We start from the raw sequence: 19,888 nt of genomic DNA on the forward strand, positions 1-19,888 counted from the left end.
GATGGACGCACATCTAAAAACTACGTCACTCTACCCAACTATCGAAGAGAAGTGCGCCATTTTGGCTCAAACAAAGTCAGAAACATTTCATCTCTGCTCAAAGTGTTTTTAAATTAAATGTTTGAAATGCGATGCAAAAAAACTCTACAGGACAGCAGTGTAGTTTTCGAGGTACTAATATTGAGTCCATAAGTCATTGTTCTTACGTTTGCACCGCGTAAGTAGTTTTGAAAAAATGATTCAAATCCACTGCTGAGCTTATTTGCCAGCCTAGCTAATTTAACGTTTGCTAAATTTAGCTTTACTGTTGGTTTGAACTGAGTGCAAATGGGTGGCTGCTCCGCTCCGAACTGCTCCAACTCCACCAGCATAGGAAAGCAGCTGTTCAGGTTCCCCAAAGACCCTGTCCGCAAGAAGAAATGGGTGCTGAACTGTCGACGTGACTTTGAACCAACTCCACACTCCAGACTCTGTCAGGTAAGTTTACACACCGATTGAACACTTCTGTGTATTTCCTAAAACATTAACAAAGTGTGAATGATGGATATCTGTAGTTTAACCCTTCAAGTTGCTAGCTACCCCCATTTTTACGCATGAGCACCAAAACAATGTACCCAAAATAAAAGCTTACTGTTCTTCAACCCCCTGATCACTGTTACAACCCTGATTTTATTTTGAAGGTTACTCTTTAATTTTTCACAACTAAAAAGGGACAAAAGTCACAGAGGGACTAACATTGTATGAAAGTATTAGGTACCTTTACGAAGGTGAGTGTATGACCTGTAGTTGTATCTCATGAGTGGAAAATACCTTGGAGCCAGAGTTTATTTACATGTCTGATAAACCTCTGCATCAAAACTGATGATAACATTGTTTTTGTGAGTTTATGCATAGATGGATACCTATTTGTGCCTTATTATGGGTCTTTAGAGTAGTAAACTACCACATGTTTTTGTACAAATGAATAAAAGAAGTTTATTCTACAAAAACAATGAACATTATGAAGAAAAGTAGACATGTTCCCCGCAGTCCTGTTTCCACTGGCTTGCACTGGCTTTCCTCCAGTCACTTATAGTCCCTGACTATCATGCCAGTCATTGAAACAATGTGTCTGTGACTGTAGGCAAAAGGGAGCCTGGTATGCCTATCAGAAGTAAGGGGGTCTACTGTTGATAGCGCCTCCCTCTGCTCAGCTGTCACCATAATGTACTTCAGCCCATGTTTGGTGGAGGTTGATGAAGAAGTTGAGGGCGTTGTTGAGGCATTCTCTCCTAAATCATAGCCTACAATTGAAACTCTCCTGTCTTATTTCTCCAAGGACCATTTTGAGCAGAGCCAGTTTGAGGAGATAGCCAGGTCCCCAGCCGGGGGAAAGAAGCTGAAGCCCAACGCCATCCCCACTCTGTTTAACGTTGGAGATCCTCCGTACGCTGCGATCACTACTCCATACATCCTGCTGCCACTGAAACCTGAACCAGGTACCTGAGTCCAGCGTCATTTCTTCCTTGTGTCATATTACATCCCAGCAGGTTTGGCTCTGAACAGTCCTTTTTAATGAAATTCAATTTTCGGTGACGTTTTTGAGTGACTCAGAAGTTGAACCTGCATCGTGACCACAGGAACCTCGGTGCAGTTTTAGTTTCTTGGCTATAGATTTAGTTGGCCAGGAGCCAGAACTGAATGTCAGTGGATGCTTTCCATTCCTCTAATTATGCTTCCTCCCATCTTCCAACCCACGACCCAAAAATTGATTGACCTCAAAGTGACGTTGGAGTGAGTGAGGATGTTCCTCTGTCCTCACGTCTCTTCTTCACATCATTCTCTCGAAACAGTGCCGAGCAAGGACTGAACCACATTACACAAATGAAAAGCATCCATTGTCTAGTCAGAGACACACATTGCAAATGTAACAACTTGTATACAGTATTCATATCATTGCAAATAAGCAGTTACTGTCACTAGTATCGACTTAAGGAATAGACATTTAACATTTCTTTCAATGTTTCAGATGTGCAAAACCATATTTGTGCAACCAACTTCCTGACTAGTCTTAAGAACAAAGTTATAAGAGAGTAAGAACAACTGACCCCTAAACCTAAATTAACTGTATTTATATTTGTTCAGATCATTTCTCTTATGAGCCCTTTTCCACCTGATAAACCTGCCCAGTGTTTGATGAGTAAACACACAGGTGGTTGACTGAGGAGCTGACTCAAAATTAAGATAAAAGGGGTGTTTTTTTTTAATTGTGCTGATTGTGTATTTGTCTGCTTATTTTGATGTTTTTCTGCCCTCTAGTGGCTTAAAACTGATTTCAACTGGCTCGATTTAGCTACTGAATAATAACTAGAAAAAGTGAATCAAAGTTATGTTATTATCTCTGAATTTTTGTGGCATGTTCAGACCAAATGCAAAGCTAATTTTTCATGCAGGGCAATTAAATCAAAAGTCAGTGCAAAGATGCAAAGTTGTGCCAGAGGGTTAAGCTGTAACGTGGGGTGTGGGAGGTCTATGAAGACAACACCAGGCCAACAACACCTCACAGGCAGGACCAGTTGAGCACTGACTCATACTGTAGGTGGCAGCAGCAGGGCAGATAGAGATCGGGAGATTGGTTGACAAAAAGTGCAGAAACACACACACACACACACACACACAACTTGGGAAAGTTTTTTTATATAGATGGAAAACTAGTTGTTGGTTTTTTTTTTGTCTCAGTGGAGATATTTCTTCTCAAGCATGCACTTTTATCTGTTAATTTATTTTTTGTATTCTTTTTTTTAAACTTGGAGAGTGGATAGAACAGCCCTTACAGACTCCCTTCAGTTGTGTGTTTTTGGTGATAAAACACTTGTACCACAGGGTGTCTCCAAAGCACAGTTTGGATTAATACTGACGGCTTTCATTATTGCAGCAGGACTTGTTTTATGAATATGGAAGAACACAGCAACCCTACAATTCACTGACTGGGTTAAATTTAGGGCTGAAACTGCTTCCTGAGAGAATTCAAGAGCTACATTCAACAACACAAAAGAGAAAAGGGCAAATATTCGCTGGTTATTAAATACTTAAAAAATCACTTGAGTAGCTGCATTTGTGCTAGTAATATGAGGCAAAAATTCACTTCATGTTTGGTGTGAACACGCCACAGGCTTGTAACTTTTATATTACACATCTGTTTAAAGTGACTATGTCTGATCTGTAGCACAAGTCAGATATTTCAACTGGATTAGTAGGTTGCACAAAACTATAAAGGCAGATTCACAAGTAAGAAATGTAGTGCATTCACAATAAAAGACAGGTAAGACATGTTGTATACAATAAATGTTTTGTATTTCTACGTAACAAATGATGTACTACCAACACATGTATGGTCAGGTACATAATACAGTAGTAATTAGACATTGTGTTGTGTCTGTAGTAGAGAAGGAGCTGAATTTCGGGGACCATGGTTATGCCAGACGCACCCCTCTGCCCGGCCTGGAGGAGGAGGACACAGACCGGACGGCTGAAGAACAGCAGCCCTGTACACAGTGTCAGGTCCTGAAGAAGCAGCTGGAGCAGGAGATGCAGCACACTGCCAGATTACAAAAGGAGGTGAATAGCAGCTGGCTTCTTTTCTTTGGCTTTCTTTTCGTTTACAGATTACTGTCTGACTTTTTTATATCGTACTATGTAACTTTGAATTTATAGTATGCTGTTTGCATCATAACCAGATTTAAAGAGCCCAGAATGTTGACTGATTCTGTCAGAAATCTGCTGTTTGCTATACAGCTCACCTGGTTATTGGATAACTAGCTCTAATAATAGTTTAAGCTGTAATGAGCCCTCTCCTTCTGTGTGTGTGTCAGGCAGAGGAGATGAAGAAACGTCTGTATCGGCTCGACCGAATCGAGAAGGGCCTCCAGAACTTTCTGTTCGAGGACCAGATTCGTGCCCTTTCCCTCACCAAGCGCTCCCGACGTGCAGTCTGGTCTCCAGAGACCATCATGAAGGCCCGGAAGATCCGATGCGCTGTCGGCACCAAGGGTTACGAGTATCTGAGAGAGCTGGGATACCCGTTACCCTCCTACAGGACCTTGTGTAACCGCCTGGAGACTAAGATCATGGTGACGACAGACATGAGCTGCGAAGAGCTGGCAGAGCTGGGTCTGGGGCTCATGGCCACCTGTGACAGTCCGACAGAAGTTGTCGGGGACAATGATGAGGAAGACCTGATAGGTGTCTTGTCCTGATCCTGGCAGTTTGCATGACTCACTGACTCTAACCAAGGGGAGAATGTGCAATTTGAAACGACTGCAGATGGGATGAAGAGGACGGGCAAAGTTAGGTTTAGAATCTCATCTACGAAGGGCTTAAGCATTGATGCAAATGTACGCTTTGCCTGACAGAGGTCATCAGATGACTGATTAGAAATGTCACATGGTTGTGCTCGCAATCTGCACCGCTAAGACACGGCTTCGCTGAGCTGCTGTGAGATGCTGGGGCTATGGTTTATGCATATGGTTTCTTCTTTGGAGAAGCTGACCGGTGTGCTTGAACATGTGATGAAATGTAGTCTGAAGAAAAAGTAGCCGACCACTGAGAGGGCGGGATCGCTTAGGAAGTGCAGGCATATGATTTATACACAGCGTGTTGAATTTGCTGCTTCTGTTTTAAGTTCATATGTCGATAGCTTAAAACAAGTGTTTCCCTGCATTTACATGCACAGTAAATCTCTGGTAGTATTCATAATACAGATGTGCTTATATCCCATGTGTTGAGTATTCTGATATTATGAGAACTACTGTAGCATGTAAACACATTACGCAATAAACTGTCCTGTGCTTTATGTAAACTTTATTTTTTTGGTCAAATTCAGCCTAAATATTTGTCATTTGGTGAAGTGTGTAAAGCTGTAGCAAAAACTGGTATGAAAATGAGCATGTCATTTAAAAGCTGTCTGCAGAATTCAATTTGATGTCTTTAATTCTCATTTTGGTCACATGTTCAAAACACAAACCTTTGCAGTTTTTCAGTAACACATTATAGAATTTATTATTGAGGAGCACTGTGTTCAGTCAACAAGGAAGTAAAGTGAGTAAACCCTCCACTGGTAAATAACTAGTGTAATTCTACACTAGATTCATTATACATTTCAGTTAGCTGGATGTTTGCTCCGTGTTGAAGTGTTCAAATTTGCAGTGCACTTGTAGTTACCACAAAAGGGTATCAAAAAAAAGCTCAGGCAAGCCACAGGAAGTCACATGATCTATATATATTAAAAACACTGGCACTGTGATGAAATAAAGTGATCATAAAGAATCAGCTGTAATTGTCTGTGTTTGTGAATGCATCTTACAGTTTAACAGCATTGTCATCATTAGAAATGAAAGCTTACGACTCCAATAGTGATTAAAAAGAAAACAACCCTCACCACACCTTTCCTCAAATAGCACTGTAGTAACAAAATACTGTGTCCTGCCTGCTGGATGATGTGTGTACTTCCTGTCAAAGTTAACTTTACCCCACGCAAAACAAACCGATACTTTCCTTTGGTCCAGTGGACTTTGAGCAAATCACTCATGTAAGATAATATATTTGTTCTGCTGCTGGCTCGTCACCTGAGTTCAACTGCAATGTAAAGACAACATTTAGGTTGACATTGAAAGATGATTATGGTAAATGATGATTGTCAGTGAATGCAAGTACTGTTCTACAGTTCCTTTGATGGTCAACTGTTTGTAATCATTTTGACCCTCTGCTGCTGATTGTCATTGATTTTGGCATCTTGCAGTTGTTTGTCACATGGCGGCATTCATCGCTACACAGTCCAAAGCCTGACTCGCACATAGTAAAGTAAATATTACGCAGGAATGAGATCAATATCACATAGGAGAGGCCCTTTTGATGGGAAACAGGACTATTGTAGCATCTGATAATTGACTCTAACAAAGTACAGATTAGACTGATAGAAATGTCATTAGTTTTGTAGGTATTTGATAGATAGACCAAATACATATTTCCTTCTATGTGGATGATACAATTGTTTATTAGAGAACACCAAAATCAACAGGTTTTATCCTCTTGGGTACATGAATTGCTGTAAAAAAAAAAAAAAATGAATGGCAATCGATTATGTAGTTGGAGCTATCAGACTGACAACAAGTTGCACTGATTCATTTAAAGAAGGTGAGATTATAAATTAATGTTCAATATTAACTAATTTAATAAGGTGTCGAAAACACACCTGCCAAAAGGAGTGATCATTAAATTTAGATTAACCAACAAGAACTTACAAGAGGCAGCTAATGAGCCTTTTTCACAGCCGACATTTTGCATCTGTCCCAGTTATGATATCTATTAAGTACTTTCCAGTGTCTAAGTTAGTATGGAAACTTAGTATACATACTTAAGTGCTTGACTTTTCAGGGACAAATTTTGCAATGAAAAAGTGGAAGTGAAGGAGTTGCAATGTACACCCTGGTGGTCTGGGGGTGCTGACCATAGTCAATCTCCGTCTCTCTCCCCTTATTTCCTGTCAACTCTCTACTGTTGACTCAGTAATACAGACATTAAATGATCAAATATACTCTCTAATTTTGAAGGAGTGGGAGGAGCTGCTCACAGTTTCCAATAAACTACAGGTGGAGACAACAGCAGCAACATCTCAGGATTTGGATTGGATTTATTGTACTGTTTAAACTAATTTTAGATGCTCATTTTGCTGCCTACCAGCTTCAGACAGTGTAACAGATAGCCATGTACTGTATATATGGGACGGGGAAAGCACAGGTATTATTAATAACATTAACAATAGCTTTGTTACATTCAGGTGTCCCAGTAAGCTACAACACACCTAAATTGAGGCATTCATTAATGTTATTACTTTCACCTGTACCTCTTCCTGCTAATATTTCAAAATATGTGGTGTATTTTATATCAGCTACATTTATAGCTGTATTTGCAGTGATGATGCAGATGCTGCCAAACTGAAATCCCCCATTACTTTCATTATTAGTCTGTAGCATGTATATCATAATCATAAATTGGCTGTGTTTACAACTACGCACCAAGTACTTGTTATACTGGTTGTCTACTGTGTGTGTGTGTGTGTGTGTGTGTGTGTGTGTGTGTGTGTGTGTGTGTGTGTGTGTGTGTGTGTGTGTGTGTGTCTGCCTCTCTCTGTTTGATTTGGGGGAAGTGCCTATTCAACTGTAAAGGCTTTAAAAACAACAGGGGTGTGCTGCCTGTTTGGGTCACAGGACAGAGAGGGAGAGGACAGAGGTAAGAGTTTCTGTTCTGGCTCCTATTTATGTTATTGAAATCAATAAAAGTCAGTATTTGTATTATTAATTCCTCCTATATTATGAGCAAATCAAAAATGTATCACCCAGTTGTACCTTTTTTCTTTTTTGTACTTAAATACTTTTCAAATAAATTGGATTTTTTTGTTCTTAGCCTCAAAATAATGACTAATTTAAATTGTGAAATGAATACATTTGAATTTTATAACTAGCTTATGTTTGTGGGACAACTAAAGGCCTTTTTTCCACACACTAATGTATTGATTTAGATCAAATTTCCAATCTAATCGCTCAACTTTAAGTTATTATAAATGAACAATTGGCTAAATGTGATCTCGATGCTGATTGTACAGGCGGTACCATTTTGGATCTGTTGGTGTCTGAGTCCCTGCTGGCTCTCTTTGTCTTTCTGCATGCCTGCCAGTTTGTCCGTCCATTTGCCCCGACATTCTTCTGTCTGTTGGTTGTTTACTCTTAACAGGCTCATTTTTTAGCAGATTATGTCCACATGTGATGAGAGAGACAATGAGGGTTTACTTTTTTCATTATTATGGGATCAGACAGACTGACCATGTTGTTTTCAGCGCTGGGGAAACCTGCCAAACATTGAATCTGTTTTTACACCAACCAGCCTGCACGTGCTACCCTGCACTGTAGTCCACAGAATGCATTTAAACCATTTGAATTTGAGGTTCATGGTTGGTCAATTTCACTGATCTCATTAACTTTTGAGTTGTAACTTTTGTCTAATTAAATATATGTCTTTACGTTTGGATCCAGTATAGGCAGTCACAGAAAGGAGGGGGCAATGTACTCTCTCTTGTCGCTGTGGCTGTGCGCGGCCCTGCCGGGTCTGCTGTACGCCTCACACGTCACTCTGTTGGTAGAGGGGGACAATACTGCCACCAGGATCTGCAAACCCGCCCCCGACTGGTCCATAAAGGGAAAGGCACCCATGCAGGAGCTGCTGGGAAATGTGGTAGTGGTGGCGCTGCTGAAGGCCAGCTGACAGTTCTGTCTCACTCAGGCCACCAAGTAAGAAAACAGACGTCATGAAACTAATACAGTGTTATAATATATATCAGTGATATGATCAAAATTGTTCCACAGAAAGTTAAATTAGTAAGAATCATATTTAAAAGCATATTTTGGGGTTAAGATATCTTTAAGTTGAGGACATGACAACGTTTTGGTCAGAGTTGACATTAACATATAGGCCATTCAGGTCATTTTGACTATTCTCTACATTGTGCAACAACACTGAAGTCATCAAAACTATGAAATAATACATATGGAACATATGAAATAAATAACAAAACAAAATTCATATTTTAGATTTCCCTAAAGTAGCCACTGTTTGCCTTTATGACAGCTGCGCACGCTCTTGTCAATTTCTCGACATTTTTCTTCTAATAATAATTTAAAGGTATAGTTGAACATTTTCTGAAATATCTGTATGCTTTTTTCCCAGAGTTAGATAAGAAGTCTGAAACCACTCTTTGTATCGATCTTCCCTTTTCATGTCTCGAAGAAGAATAAGGGTGTTTTGCAAAATGTATTCCTTAAAAAAGTGTTCATTAAATTCTGCCCCATTCTAAAGATTCATAAGATGACTCCTGCAGCAACAGTTGTTACCTGGAGGAACATGATGTGTATACTTTTCAATGTGAGAGTTGTAATGTTTTGCAGTAGAAGGACCACAATCTCTTTAAAAACAGTCTGGATGAGCAATGAGGTGACTTGCTGTCCTCCTTTATCTGTCCCTCTGTAGCATTGGAGGCCTGCGTGCCAAGCTGCACCGCAGCAACCTGACAGATGTGTCTTTCATGATAGTAAATGAGAAAGAGGCGAAATCCAGAGCCATGTTCTGGGAGCTAAAGAGAAGAGCCCCGGCTGGTGTTCCAGTGTACCAACAGACCCCCTTTCAAAATGATGTATGGGAGGAGTTGGATGGTGACAAAGATGACTTCCTGGTCTATGATAGGTAATGCCAGACTCCTCTTCAAGACAGCTATATTAAAATTAGATTTTATGTTGAAACATCTGTAGATTTAGAGACTGTGATGCTCAGCAGACTGCACAGAAGATATTACTCTATGTTACTCTATATGCTGAAAATGCATCATTGTTACCACCAGTCCCAGCATTCTTGGACTGCCAATTTTTAGGATTTCATGTCATGCTTTTTAAGTTGCTTTCACATAATACATAACATGTTCTTTGCCAATTTTGGCTTGTGTTAGAGAATTTTAATGCAACCAAAAAAAAAAAAAGAAATCTGAATACATCGAGAGTTACTGAGATAAATGAGGCTACTAGATCATCTATGTATGCTGATTGGGGCAATAAGTAAGGAAGTGATGACACTGCACATTTTGATTCTCTCTGTCTTCCTTCCTTTCTATCCAGGTGTGGTCTCCTCACCTTCCACATAGTACTACCGTACAGCTTCCTGCACTACCCATATGTAGAGGCTGCAATCAGAGCCACCTATCTCAAAAATATCTGCAATTGCTCTGTGAGTAGTAATAAAACAACACACACACACATTCACACACTTACTTAGACTCATGCATCTGTATATGTATTTATGGTTATTAATGTACATTCTTTCATGTGATTTTCAGTGTTTAATATGAATTACTTGGAAAAATGTAGTTAAAGCTGCACTAATATATATTTTAATATTAATAATAGATCAAATAAAGTGTTTAGAACATTATAATATGGTTATAACAGGTATTTTATCTTTCCCAGGCTAATTCCACTTCACCAAGCGACAGGAACAGCATCATGACGAACGAGACAGTGCAGTATAACATCAACCAACCAACTGCATTACCCACTATTGAAGTGGACACTGAGGAACCAGACGTGGGGAACCCGCCTCCTGGATCGACTCACCACCACCACAGCCACGATCATCATCATCCTCCTCGTCAACACAACCAGCATCAGCATCATCAACACCACCATCATCATAATACCACTCATCAGGATCAATCCCAACATCAGCAAGATACAAATCAGAATAAAACTCAAAGTCATCACTCTCCCCATCCAAGTCACCGCCACCATAACCACCACCACCATCCGCATCATCATTAGCCTGATGCCAGTGATATTACTAGTGTTTTAATGTGTATTCCACCTTAGTTAAATAGGTTTATTTAGTTTTTTACTTTTAGTGGTTTAGTAGTCAGAATATGCAGAAATTCACTGAGCAGTTGAATCTGTTTTAAGCAGTAACCTGACTGTGGTTTCTCTGGAAGCATTTCCCCACCTCCCTCCTCTGTGTGGATACAGCAGCTAGGTCGGCCCTGTTTTCTCCCATTAATGAAGTCTGCAGTGTATAACCTGCCTGCAGGAGGCTGCAGATGGATGTGTGTGGAGAAATGAGGTGGACTGACTGTTACTGTCACCCACATAGAGTCAGAGGATGGTGTACAGTGCTGCTAGGCAGACCTCAATCTGTGATACTGTCCAAACTGGTTTCTTTCTGCTCAGTTGAATATGTTGGTGATATGCTGTGCTACTACATTACTATTCACAAGAGGTTCATAAGAGATTTCAAGAGCAACGCTTTACTCATTTGGATGTTTACAAGGCATTTGGGAAGTGGTATAAGAAATTTGATTAGTATCAACACAGTGTAATCATTAGATATTATAAATCAAACAAGGTTGTGGTATTTTTAGTGTGCCACTTCTATTAGATTCAATTTATTTCATTGAGTATGGAATAACAAATCAAGTGTAGGTGTAGTCATTTATCCTGACTTAACATAAAATGCTGCAGTTTTGCTCTGTTTACTCAATTTTTGCATTTTTGCTGTAGACTTTAAAGTGTGTTGCTGTGTTATTCTGGATTAAAAAGAGGAAGCATTTTGAATGAGATTTCATGTTTCTTGGTGTCTCTGATGTATTAAAATAAGTAACTCTCAATATATGTGACTACATATTCATGTAATTTAAGATGCAGGTTATTTGAGTTGCTCTTTCCTCATAAAACAGAATAATTCCTTTTAACAGTCTTACTTTTCACTGGATACCAAAAGTAGTCTAGTAGTTAGTATGCTAGCTGCTCTGTGAGGCTGTTCTCAGGCATGATGGTGCTTTGAGCTAAATGGTACTCTTAGTCTGCTAATATGTTCACAATGTGTAAGTAAAATGTTTGCCATGTGGTTTAGCATGGTATGCTAAAACTTGTTAATTAGCCCTGTATACACAACGTATAGCTCAAACCATATTGACATATTTCAGTGAATAAATGAAAATTCTTGACTAGCTGGTGGAGCAACAGGACACGTCAGCAGATTATTAATCATTATTATTCATCCTCTGGGCACCATGGATATCTATACTGCATTTCATGGCAATCCAGCCGATAGTTATGATATTTCAGTCTGGACCAAAGTGGTGGACAGATAATGCCACTAGCATGGCTAAAACAAGTCATGGGTCCATTACTGGTGAGTTTAGTTTACCTGGATCTACGACTCAGGGTGAAATATCATCCCCAATACGGCTAAAAATAGTCAATAAAGTCCTAATAGAACTAAATATTATAATTAAGTAATTTTCTGTGTCATAGTACCATAAGAACCAATGGTATAAATAGTTAATCCTGTAGGTATGCTGCTTATATGAACTCTGAATAACACTGGAACTCTGTCAGATGGGATTTAGCTGGCAGGTATTTGAGCTGCTATACTAGTATTAAAACACACTGCCATATGTCATGCTGGACACGCACACACATACACATATAGACAGAGAGAACAGGTGGATTAGCTCAGTGCTGCTTAACACTGGGCTGAGATGCAGCATCTTTTTGAACGGCAGATGAGCTGAGGAGAAGGATCACAAACATTCACCATCAGAATGAAGGTAAAGTCACTTTATCAGAGTTGTCCTGACCCTGTCATACATATCATTGATAAGTTTTGGGGCTTAAAATGCTAAAAACCAAGATTTAAGATTTTTAATAGTTGCACAATCACTTTGAAATGTGATTTAGTCAACACATTACAGATAAATAAGATTAATAGGTGATGATTATAATCTAACTTAATGGAGCTGTTGTCATAGTTTCCTGTGATCTTTGGGTCACTGTATTAACACTTCATCAAACAGCAGCTGTGCAGATTCTTGTTGAGCATCACAGGTTGTTGAGGTTAATGGCTATTATCCTTAAAACATGTTACGTATTGTAATTGAATATCCGTCTTAACCATAACCGTTATTTGTTGCTGTATTTTTTAACAATTTGTTTAACAGTGTTTTGTAATACATTTCCATTCGGTAATTCTCTGAATGCTAAACGTGAGCAGGTTGTGGCAGGCTGACTCTGCCAGGGATTTTCCTCTGTAAATCCGAGTGAGGAGGCACTAAACGTCTTATCTCTGGCTACACAATCTGCTGCTTCTATCACTAATGAGTGCTTTCACTTACATTGTTAAATGAAAAGTTTCAGTAGAAAAATATTCCTTATGCTTTACCTTTTTTGGAGACTCATTTTATACATTTGAAACTTACTTTTGCACAGATTTTAGGTAGATAAACTGTATTTAGGTGGATTTATCCACCATCACACCTTAATTGTAATACTTCTTGCCTCAAGAAGGACATATAGCAGGGTCCCACTTGCTAAATTAAAAAGGTTCTAGAAAAATCAAAACAGGAATAGAACATTTTATACTATCAGTAATGAAAAAGAGGACAAGTCAAACTGAAAGGACCGAGATATAATTAAATGTGACTGTTGCCCAGTCCTGGAAATTGAATCTTGCATGAAAAATGATCTACAGAGTGAGATATGGTCTATTCTCTGCAGCTATTCTGCCTAAAAGATTAAACAAAGACTGTGTTAGAGTTTCTATATTTATAGACAGAGCTTCAGCTGGTGAATATGTCATCAGCACATGGGGGGGGGGGGGGGGTTAACTGAAAGACGGAGGAGAGGGAACACATCAAAAACACTAGAGGGCAGCACTATCATATATTGGAAATTGCTGGAAATTCATCACCCTCTTGTCCACATTAGGCAGCCATTTATCAAGAGGATTATTAGTTATTACGCATTATCAAGAGATACGTTTGGATTAGTGACTATAATCCTTGAATTATAATCCAGATCATCTCTGTGTGGCTTCATCAAATTTGCAGCGGGATGTTCTCTTTACTTTAAAGACCTTCTCACACAAAGGAGGATGTCGTTTATGACTGCATGAAATATGCTGTCACTTGTTCAAGAAGAATACTTTTGTCCTTGTACTCAAAGCAGTTTTTTACACAATTAAATAATATGATCATTAATAGTTTTGTCTTATCTTTAAACATGTTATCCATGTTAGAGGGTGTTGCACATCTCTTAAATGTCATTTTAAGCAGTGTTGTGGTTCAGATTTGTTTAATGGTGCTAATGTACTTCTTAGGGTTTCCAGGCTCTCTCCATGTGGCAGAAAGCCCAGTTATTTTACCAGGGAATTCTGGAAAAAGGAGGTATGCTTTTTGTTCAGTTAATTTATGTATTTAAGTCTTTCTATGATAGATATTTTAGACATCTGCACAGCCTTTTCTTAATGCTTTTCTCTTGCTTTTTCTGTCTAGACAAGAGGACAGATCACTGGCTGCTGGTCCACTCTCCTGTGCCAATTAGCTGCATATTTCTTTGCTACCTGGTCATTGTATGGGTGGGGCCAAAGCTGATGGCGAAGAGGGAGCCAGTCAACCTCAAACCTGTCTTGATAGTTTACAACTTTGCCATGGTCTGCCTGTCTGCCTACATGTTCTATGAGGTACTTATAGATGTGGGAGCTATCCACATTGTTGTTAGAGTCCTGTTTTGATGGAAGCACATGCCATTTTACTCAATAGGACAATACTCCTCCACATCTATTAGGTCAGACTGATGTAAATCTCTTGGGGTGTCACATTTCTTATGTGTCCTGTCCAGTGTGGGAGTCAGTGAGACAGGAAGTGATTTCACTCAACTCGTAGTCTAGAAAATAGAAAATAGGATGAAAGGTCCCTGTGCTGATTGTGAGAAACCAAGGCAGAGATGAAAGCAGCTTTTGTCTTTCCAGTTCACGGCCTCTTCCTGGTTGGCCAGATACAGTCTGCTGTGCCAGCCAGTCGACTACAGCGACAGCCCACTGGCCATGAGGGTAAATCACTACACTACTTTATGAAACACTTTTTTCATAAAGCTCCACTCTGGAATTCTTTTTATGAGTCCTGACACTTAGATTTTGAGGGACTGGGCCTTGATGACTAAAATATTTAGCTTTAACCTTCTAAGTGCTTCTCAAAATGTTTTATTTTCACTTTAACATGTTTTTCTTCTTGAAACCAGGTGAAATAAATTATCCATGTTAAATTACATAGTGGAAACCAGTTTTTGAAGTGTAAATAAATTAATTGAGAGAGTGGACTTATAACATGCTTTTCACCCTGTTGCACAGATGGCCAGAGTGTGCTGGTGGTTCTACTTCTCCAAAGTTATAGAGCTCAGTGACACTGTGAGTATGACAACAGGACTGACTATTTCTAAGATTAATTATTTTTATTTTCAAGTATTCCATCTGTTATAGAGCTCCCAAATAGAACATCCTTACATATACAGTATTTCTATATCTGCAGATATCATGCAGCTTCATCTTCTTATGCCTGCCTTTGTGTGTGTTTGCATGATTCAGATGTTTTTCATCCTGAGGAAGAAGAACAATCAGCTGACCTTCCTCCACATCTACCATCACGCCACCATGATCTTCAACTGGTGGGCCGGGGTAAAATATGTGGCTGGGGGCCAGTGTGAGTACATGCCAACACTCCAACCTGGTCTCGCAAAATGCAATAGTTACATTAATCCAAAAGTGAAAATGCTTGTGTTGGGGAATAAGTGTGCTTTCATTATTGCATATGATTTATACTTTAACAAGAGTATACACTAACACATATGTACAAAGGCATACACACATAATCATCATGTGTATCTGTCCATAGCTTTCCTGATCGGTCTGATCAACACCCTAGTTCATGTGCTGATGTATCTGTACTATGGCCTGGCAGCTTTTGGGCCAAGCATGACCAAATACCTCTGGTGGAAACGTTACCTCACCTCCCTGCAGCTGGTCAGTATCTGCCTGTGTGTATTTGAATGTGTAACTTAATATCTTTCCATACCTTTCTGTTTTATTCGTTATGTCTCATTGAAGTTGCAAGATTCACATCTGGCCACATTTTTGGGTAATTTTGGTGATCAGACTTTTTGATTTATTATATTTTATTTTAGTATGTTAAGCATAATCCAGTCTGATCTTTTAGGATATGGGGTAATGTACGTAGTTTTACAGAAGGACAAATATGTGTGGAATAAAAAAAAGATGATATCTGTCAAGGTCTGGCGCAGGAGGACCCAATTGCAGGGACTGAAGCAAAAGCAGGGCTCTAGGGACACAAAACAACCAAAAGTGCATTCAAAAATGTATCAAAAGTGCAGAGCTGAACAACACAGGCTTGATGAACTTCAACAAAGGAACCAAGAAAACGAAACGCAAACCAAGACTTAAATACAGACAGAACTAATATGTTGATAGGGAACAGGTGACTAGACAAGGGCAGACTGGGAGAAAGGACACTGGGGACAGGGCAAGGCAGATGAGACTGATAGAGGACAGGTGTGGAGAGAAAAGAGCAAACACACTTACACAACCTAAATATAAATAAGCAAAGCCAAACAACCACGAAGACTGAACAGAAGTACAACACAAACACAAAAAGTCCAAAAACCATGAGGTCATGACAATATCTTTGGTTCCCCTGGATCAATGTGATCATGTTTTTTGAATTTGAATAAAGACATTGCTAAAGACACCTCTGAATAAAGTAGGTCGCATTTAGCTGCATATATGTAAAATGATGGTGTCACCAGTATTATTGTCCATTGACTGTATGTCCAAGAAACTTGGCATATTCCTTTAACTTGTGAGAAGCCCTGTATGGTCACCTCCTGATTGGTTTGTAATCATCCTGTTTTGTCTGTTAGTATAACTAGACAGATTAGCAGAACCGATGCTCCTCAAGTAGTTACTGGACCATCTGTTTTCTATTCATGACGCTGATGAAGAAGACAATGCGTCCCATAGGGTTTTTCTTCTTCTATCTGGCTGCATCATATAGGTCAGTATGATGGCTGACTGCCATTATGTAACTGACCTTAGATGTGGCCCCCAAGCCTTCATTAACAGTCTGCTTCACAATTTGGTGAACTGAAGCTAAGATAGTTGAGTTGATTGAGGACATTCGAGATCTTGAGAGGTATTAGGGTGTGTGTGTGTGTGTGTGTGTGCGTGTGTGTGTGTGTGTGTGTGTGTGTGTGTATGGACTGGAGTGGGATGGATAATTAATGTTCATTATGTTCATTCATACAAACAATTCCTGCTTGGAGACTGAATACTGTAGTGACTCTGTGAGACATATGGATATTGATCGGTCCATAATATATATACTATATTGTTATATACTATAACAATGGCTGACAAGCATTACGCAGAATTGTTATGAGACTTGTCTTTCTTTGATTGACAGTTTTGTACGTTCTGTTCAGCTGAGGTGAGCTCTCTGGCTTCTCTTGCTAACTATCCAGTTATTTTTCCTTTATTTAGTAAAGAAATAAACATTGATGTGATGTTGCTGTGTAAGCTACATGGTGAATCACTCTTAGTTAATGAAGAGTGTCAAAAGAACATTTCTGAATCATTTACTCTATAGTACCACAGAGCTGATATCCTAAATGCTTCTCTCATGGGGAGACTCTTGAAGAGCTGTGATGGGAGATGAGGCCGACGTGGTGGGTAGTACAAGAGCTAGCAAGCTAACCTGCTAACTTGTTATCTTATGTTCAGAGTTGTAGTGTGTATGACATTGTGTTGCAGTTATACTTTCTTCTTATCAGTTAAGAGAACATTTCTAAATTCCTTTTCGGTCGAACAGTAATACTGAAATTATAAAGTTACTTAAGTAAGCAGTGAAATGTATTCGTAACTGTTGTTTTCGGAACTATAGCCAGCATCTATGTGTACCCTACTAGCAAGAACGCTAACCATCCTTTGTAGGTTGTAGCGGTTTCTCTAAATTTATTGCCATTAATTTAATTAAGTGCAACATTGCCAAAGCATGAAAAGGCAAAATATTAGCACATTATACAACTAATGTATATAACTTAACTAAATAGTACTACATAACATAATATAGCCTTTTATCATTTAAGAAAAAAGTTACAAACATATGAAAAAATAAAATATGACATATCATAAGTTGAAACGTACTGTAAGAATTGCAGAAGAAAGTCAAATCAAATATAAAATATTTCAGTTTTGTTTTTGTAAAGCTCTCATATCCTCTGTCTGATAATAAAAGTTAAGTGTTGTACATTTTACAGAGCAGGGGTGCAGTTTGGTAAACAATATAAGAACAAGGGTGACGTTGGTTTAGTTGGTGGGTTTTCAGAGTGTACTATTGTCTACTATTGTTATTGTAAAATATTAAAGAAATCAACAGTTACATAATAGCTTCTTTTAGAGAATGACTGAAAATGTGTGTGTGTGTGTGTGTGTGTCTTTTAGTTTTTTCTTATCATTTGTATCAATTTTTACCACCACCTCTATATAATATGTCATAAACTGTTAAATGAACTGTTAAATTACCTGCAAATTATTCTAAAAACTTCCAGGAAATTAGTATAAAATTAAGGGGGAAATAAAGTGTTACCCCTATCTTTACACAGAATGGAGTGTAGCAGGAAACACTTCTAACATCTTTACCTCATGCTTTTGGCAGAATTAATTAACACTAACTAGTAGACACTAGTCTCAATGGCCAGGTTGTGGTTATTCCATTTGTATTACAGTCATGTCTTTATATCTGCTTTCTCTGTCTCTCATCAGCTCCAGTTTTTCATTGTGACCATCCACACCACCTACAACCTGTACGCTGATTGTGACTTCCCAGACTCCATGAACATGGTTGTGTTGGCTTACTCTCTCAGCCTCATCGCCCTCTTCAGCAACTTCTACTACCACAGCTACCTCGCTAAGAAAAAGACCAAGAAGACATAGGGAGAGCGCAGTGAAACAAAGAGAAATCAGCTGGAAATTACAGGTACAAGGAGAGAAAGAAAGAGGCGAGATGAAAGGATTTAGAAACAGAAAGGTGGTACAGAGAGGGCAACAGAGGGACAACAGATGGGATATAAAAAGCTATTTCTACTTGTTTGTTATGTTAATTACTTCATGTTAATCATGTTATGTAAATGAGCATTTCTCATATGTACATAATACATTTACATATATATATATATATAAAAACCTATACAAAGACATCTGAAAACTTGGAGAATATTCATGATTGTAATAAAACTACACTTTTTTGTTATTAAAGCTATACACACACATACACAGAGAGGTGTTCACTATTCTTATGAGATTCATTATATTCATGCATTGTTTTTCATTCATCCAGTACAAACACACTCAAACTCTCCTTTCATTACTCCCCTCCCCCAACTGTCATTAGAGGAGAATTTCTAATCACCATCAGAGACGCTTTATTCTTCTCCAACACCCATTGGCTGGCAGTCACAGCCAATCAACTGTTAGCTGCCATTAGCTCTGTAGCCCGCACTCTCCATGTATTCCCCCTCCCCGCTCTTTTATTTTAGATCAGGGTCCCCGCTCCCCAGTTTCTTACATTTAATCCCTCTTACCAATAGGGAGACCCCCAGCCCACCCTACAGTCCTCCCCCTGCCCCATCTGTCATGATGTAGAACTTTAATTGCTTGAGTCGAGTGATCCCATCCGCTCCCCCTTGTGGACACAAATGAAAGGCCTGTTAGAAGGAGTGACTAAATGAACCACATCTTTTTTTCCCCTTACATTATATTTCCCCTGCCATCATCACTTATTCCCATCCTGCTCTCTATCTGTTTCACTACTTTTATCTCCAGCAGCATATTGGTTTTGACTCTCCTCTGTTCCACACTCAACAGGGGGTGGACAAAATAACAGAACACCACATGAAAAAATCACTTTGAAGTGACTGAATCAAAGTTCCAAAGGCAGCTATGCAGGCGACTCATTTTAATACCAATCAGCACAATGTGGCAACTTGACCAAGTTCAGAGAATCACCGCTTTGTATCTGAGTTTTAAAAGCAACATAAAACAACCTACAAAGGAAAAAGAAGCAAAAAAGTGCATTTTAATATGGCACGGTGATCACTTGGTAAAACTACGATGAAGTCAAAGGTGGACTTGCTGTTGTATGCACCATGACAAAAGTGCATCTAAATGTTGGCGTTTTAGCCATTAAAACGGGTACATAGAAAAGCACAGGTTAAATTAATAACATTAATGATTACAACATTCCTATAAGATGGTCCAGTTCTGGGTCCTGCTATTATGTGTGTAATTGAATCACAATTAAATTCATTAGTTACCCTTGTGCTTTTTCTGTTATGACTATTTTGAGGCAATTGCACTTTAACAGGACTGCAATTAAAACCTAGTTGCATCAATATAAAACACAAATCTGGCATAATGG

The 19,888-nt window shown here is 39.0% G+C and overlaps 3 protein-coding genes across 4 annotated transcripts; all 3 read left to right on the plus strand.

Annotated features, from left to right (window-relative positions):
• The first annotated feature begins 33 nt into the window (after positions 1 to 33).
• On the plus strand, positions 34 to 5,268 carry si:ch73-382f3.1 (uncharacterized protein LOC100151273 homolog). Of its 2 annotated transcripts, none has more exons than XM_053329427.1 (4): positions 34 to 477; positions 1,319 to 1,478; positions 3,425 to 3,597; positions 3,852 to 5,268. In XM_053329427.1, the coding sequence occupies exons 1-4, from the start codon at positions 328 to 330 to the stop codon at positions 4,233 to 4,235; spliced, it is 867 nt and encodes a 288-aa protein (XP_053185402.1). In that variant the 5' UTR covers positions 34 to 327; the 3' UTR covers positions 4,236 to 5,268. The 2 variants fall into 2 exon arrangements, with proteins under 2 accessions (XP_053185402.1, XP_053185401.1); XM_053329426.1 differs by having other exon boundaries at positions 35 to 477; positions 3,422 to 3,597.
• Positions 5,269 to 7,224: 1,956 nt separating this feature from the next.
• On the plus strand, positions 7,225 to 11,182 carry selenop2 (selenoprotein P2). Its single transcript, XM_053329425.1, has 5 exons — positions 7,225 to 7,266; positions 8,067 to 8,321; positions 9,058 to 9,270; positions 9,696 to 9,804; positions 10,044 to 11,182. Exons 2-5 carry the CDS (start codon positions 8,095 to 8,097, stop codon positions 10,392 to 10,394), a joined length of 900 nt encoding a protein of 299 aa, XP_053185400.1. The 5' UTR covers positions 7,225 to 7,266; positions 8,067 to 8,094; the 3' UTR covers positions 10,395 to 11,182.
• Positions 11,183 to 13,521: 2,339 nt separating this feature from the next.
• On the plus strand, positions 13,522 to 18,405 carry elovl8a (ELOVL fatty acid elongase 8a). Its single transcript, XM_053329726.1, has 8 exons — positions 13,522 to 13,533; positions 13,732 to 13,789; positions 13,898 to 14,085; positions 14,374 to 14,454; positions 14,752 to 14,808; positions 14,986 to 15,100; positions 15,293 to 15,420; positions 18,235 to 18,405. Exons 1-8 carry the CDS (start codon positions 13,522 to 13,524, stop codon positions 18,403 to 18,405), a joined length of 810 nt encoding a protein of 269 aa, XP_053185701.1.
• The last annotated feature ends 1,483 nt before the right edge of the window (positions 18,406 to 19,888 follow it).

Source organism: Scomber japonicus, chromosome 12 (genome assembly GCF_027409825.1).
Source record: "Scomber japonicus isolate fScoJap1 chromosome 12, fScoJap1.pri, whole genome shotgun sequence".
In the NCBI taxonomy this organism is placed as follows: domain Eukaryota; kingdom Metazoa; phylum Chordata; class Actinopteri; order Scombriformes; family Scombridae; genus Scomber; species Scomber japonicus.

Coding starts and splice junctions, on each gene's coding strand:
- elovl8a (XM_053329726.1), top strand. Junction 14,455..14,751: donor ACAGCCCACTGGCCATGAGG/GTAAATCACTAC, acceptor CCTGTTGCACAG/ATGGCCAGAGTGTGCTGGTG. Junction 15,101..15,292: donor ATATGTGGCTGGGGGCCAGT/GTGAGTACATGC, acceptor ATCTGTCCATAG/CTTTCCTGATCGGTCTGATC.
- si:ch73-382f3.1 (XM_053329426.1), top strand. CDS start 328: ATGGGTGGCTGCTCCGCTCCGAACTGCTCCAACTCCACCAGCATAGGA. Junction 1,479..3,421: donor GCCACTGAAACCTGAACCAG/GTACCTGAGTCC, acceptor TTGTGTCTGTAG/TAGAGAAGGAGCTGAATTTC. Junction 3,598..3,851: donor CTGCCAGATTACAAAAGGAG/GTGAATAGCAGC, acceptor TGTGTGTGTCAG/GCAGAGGAGATGAAGAAACG.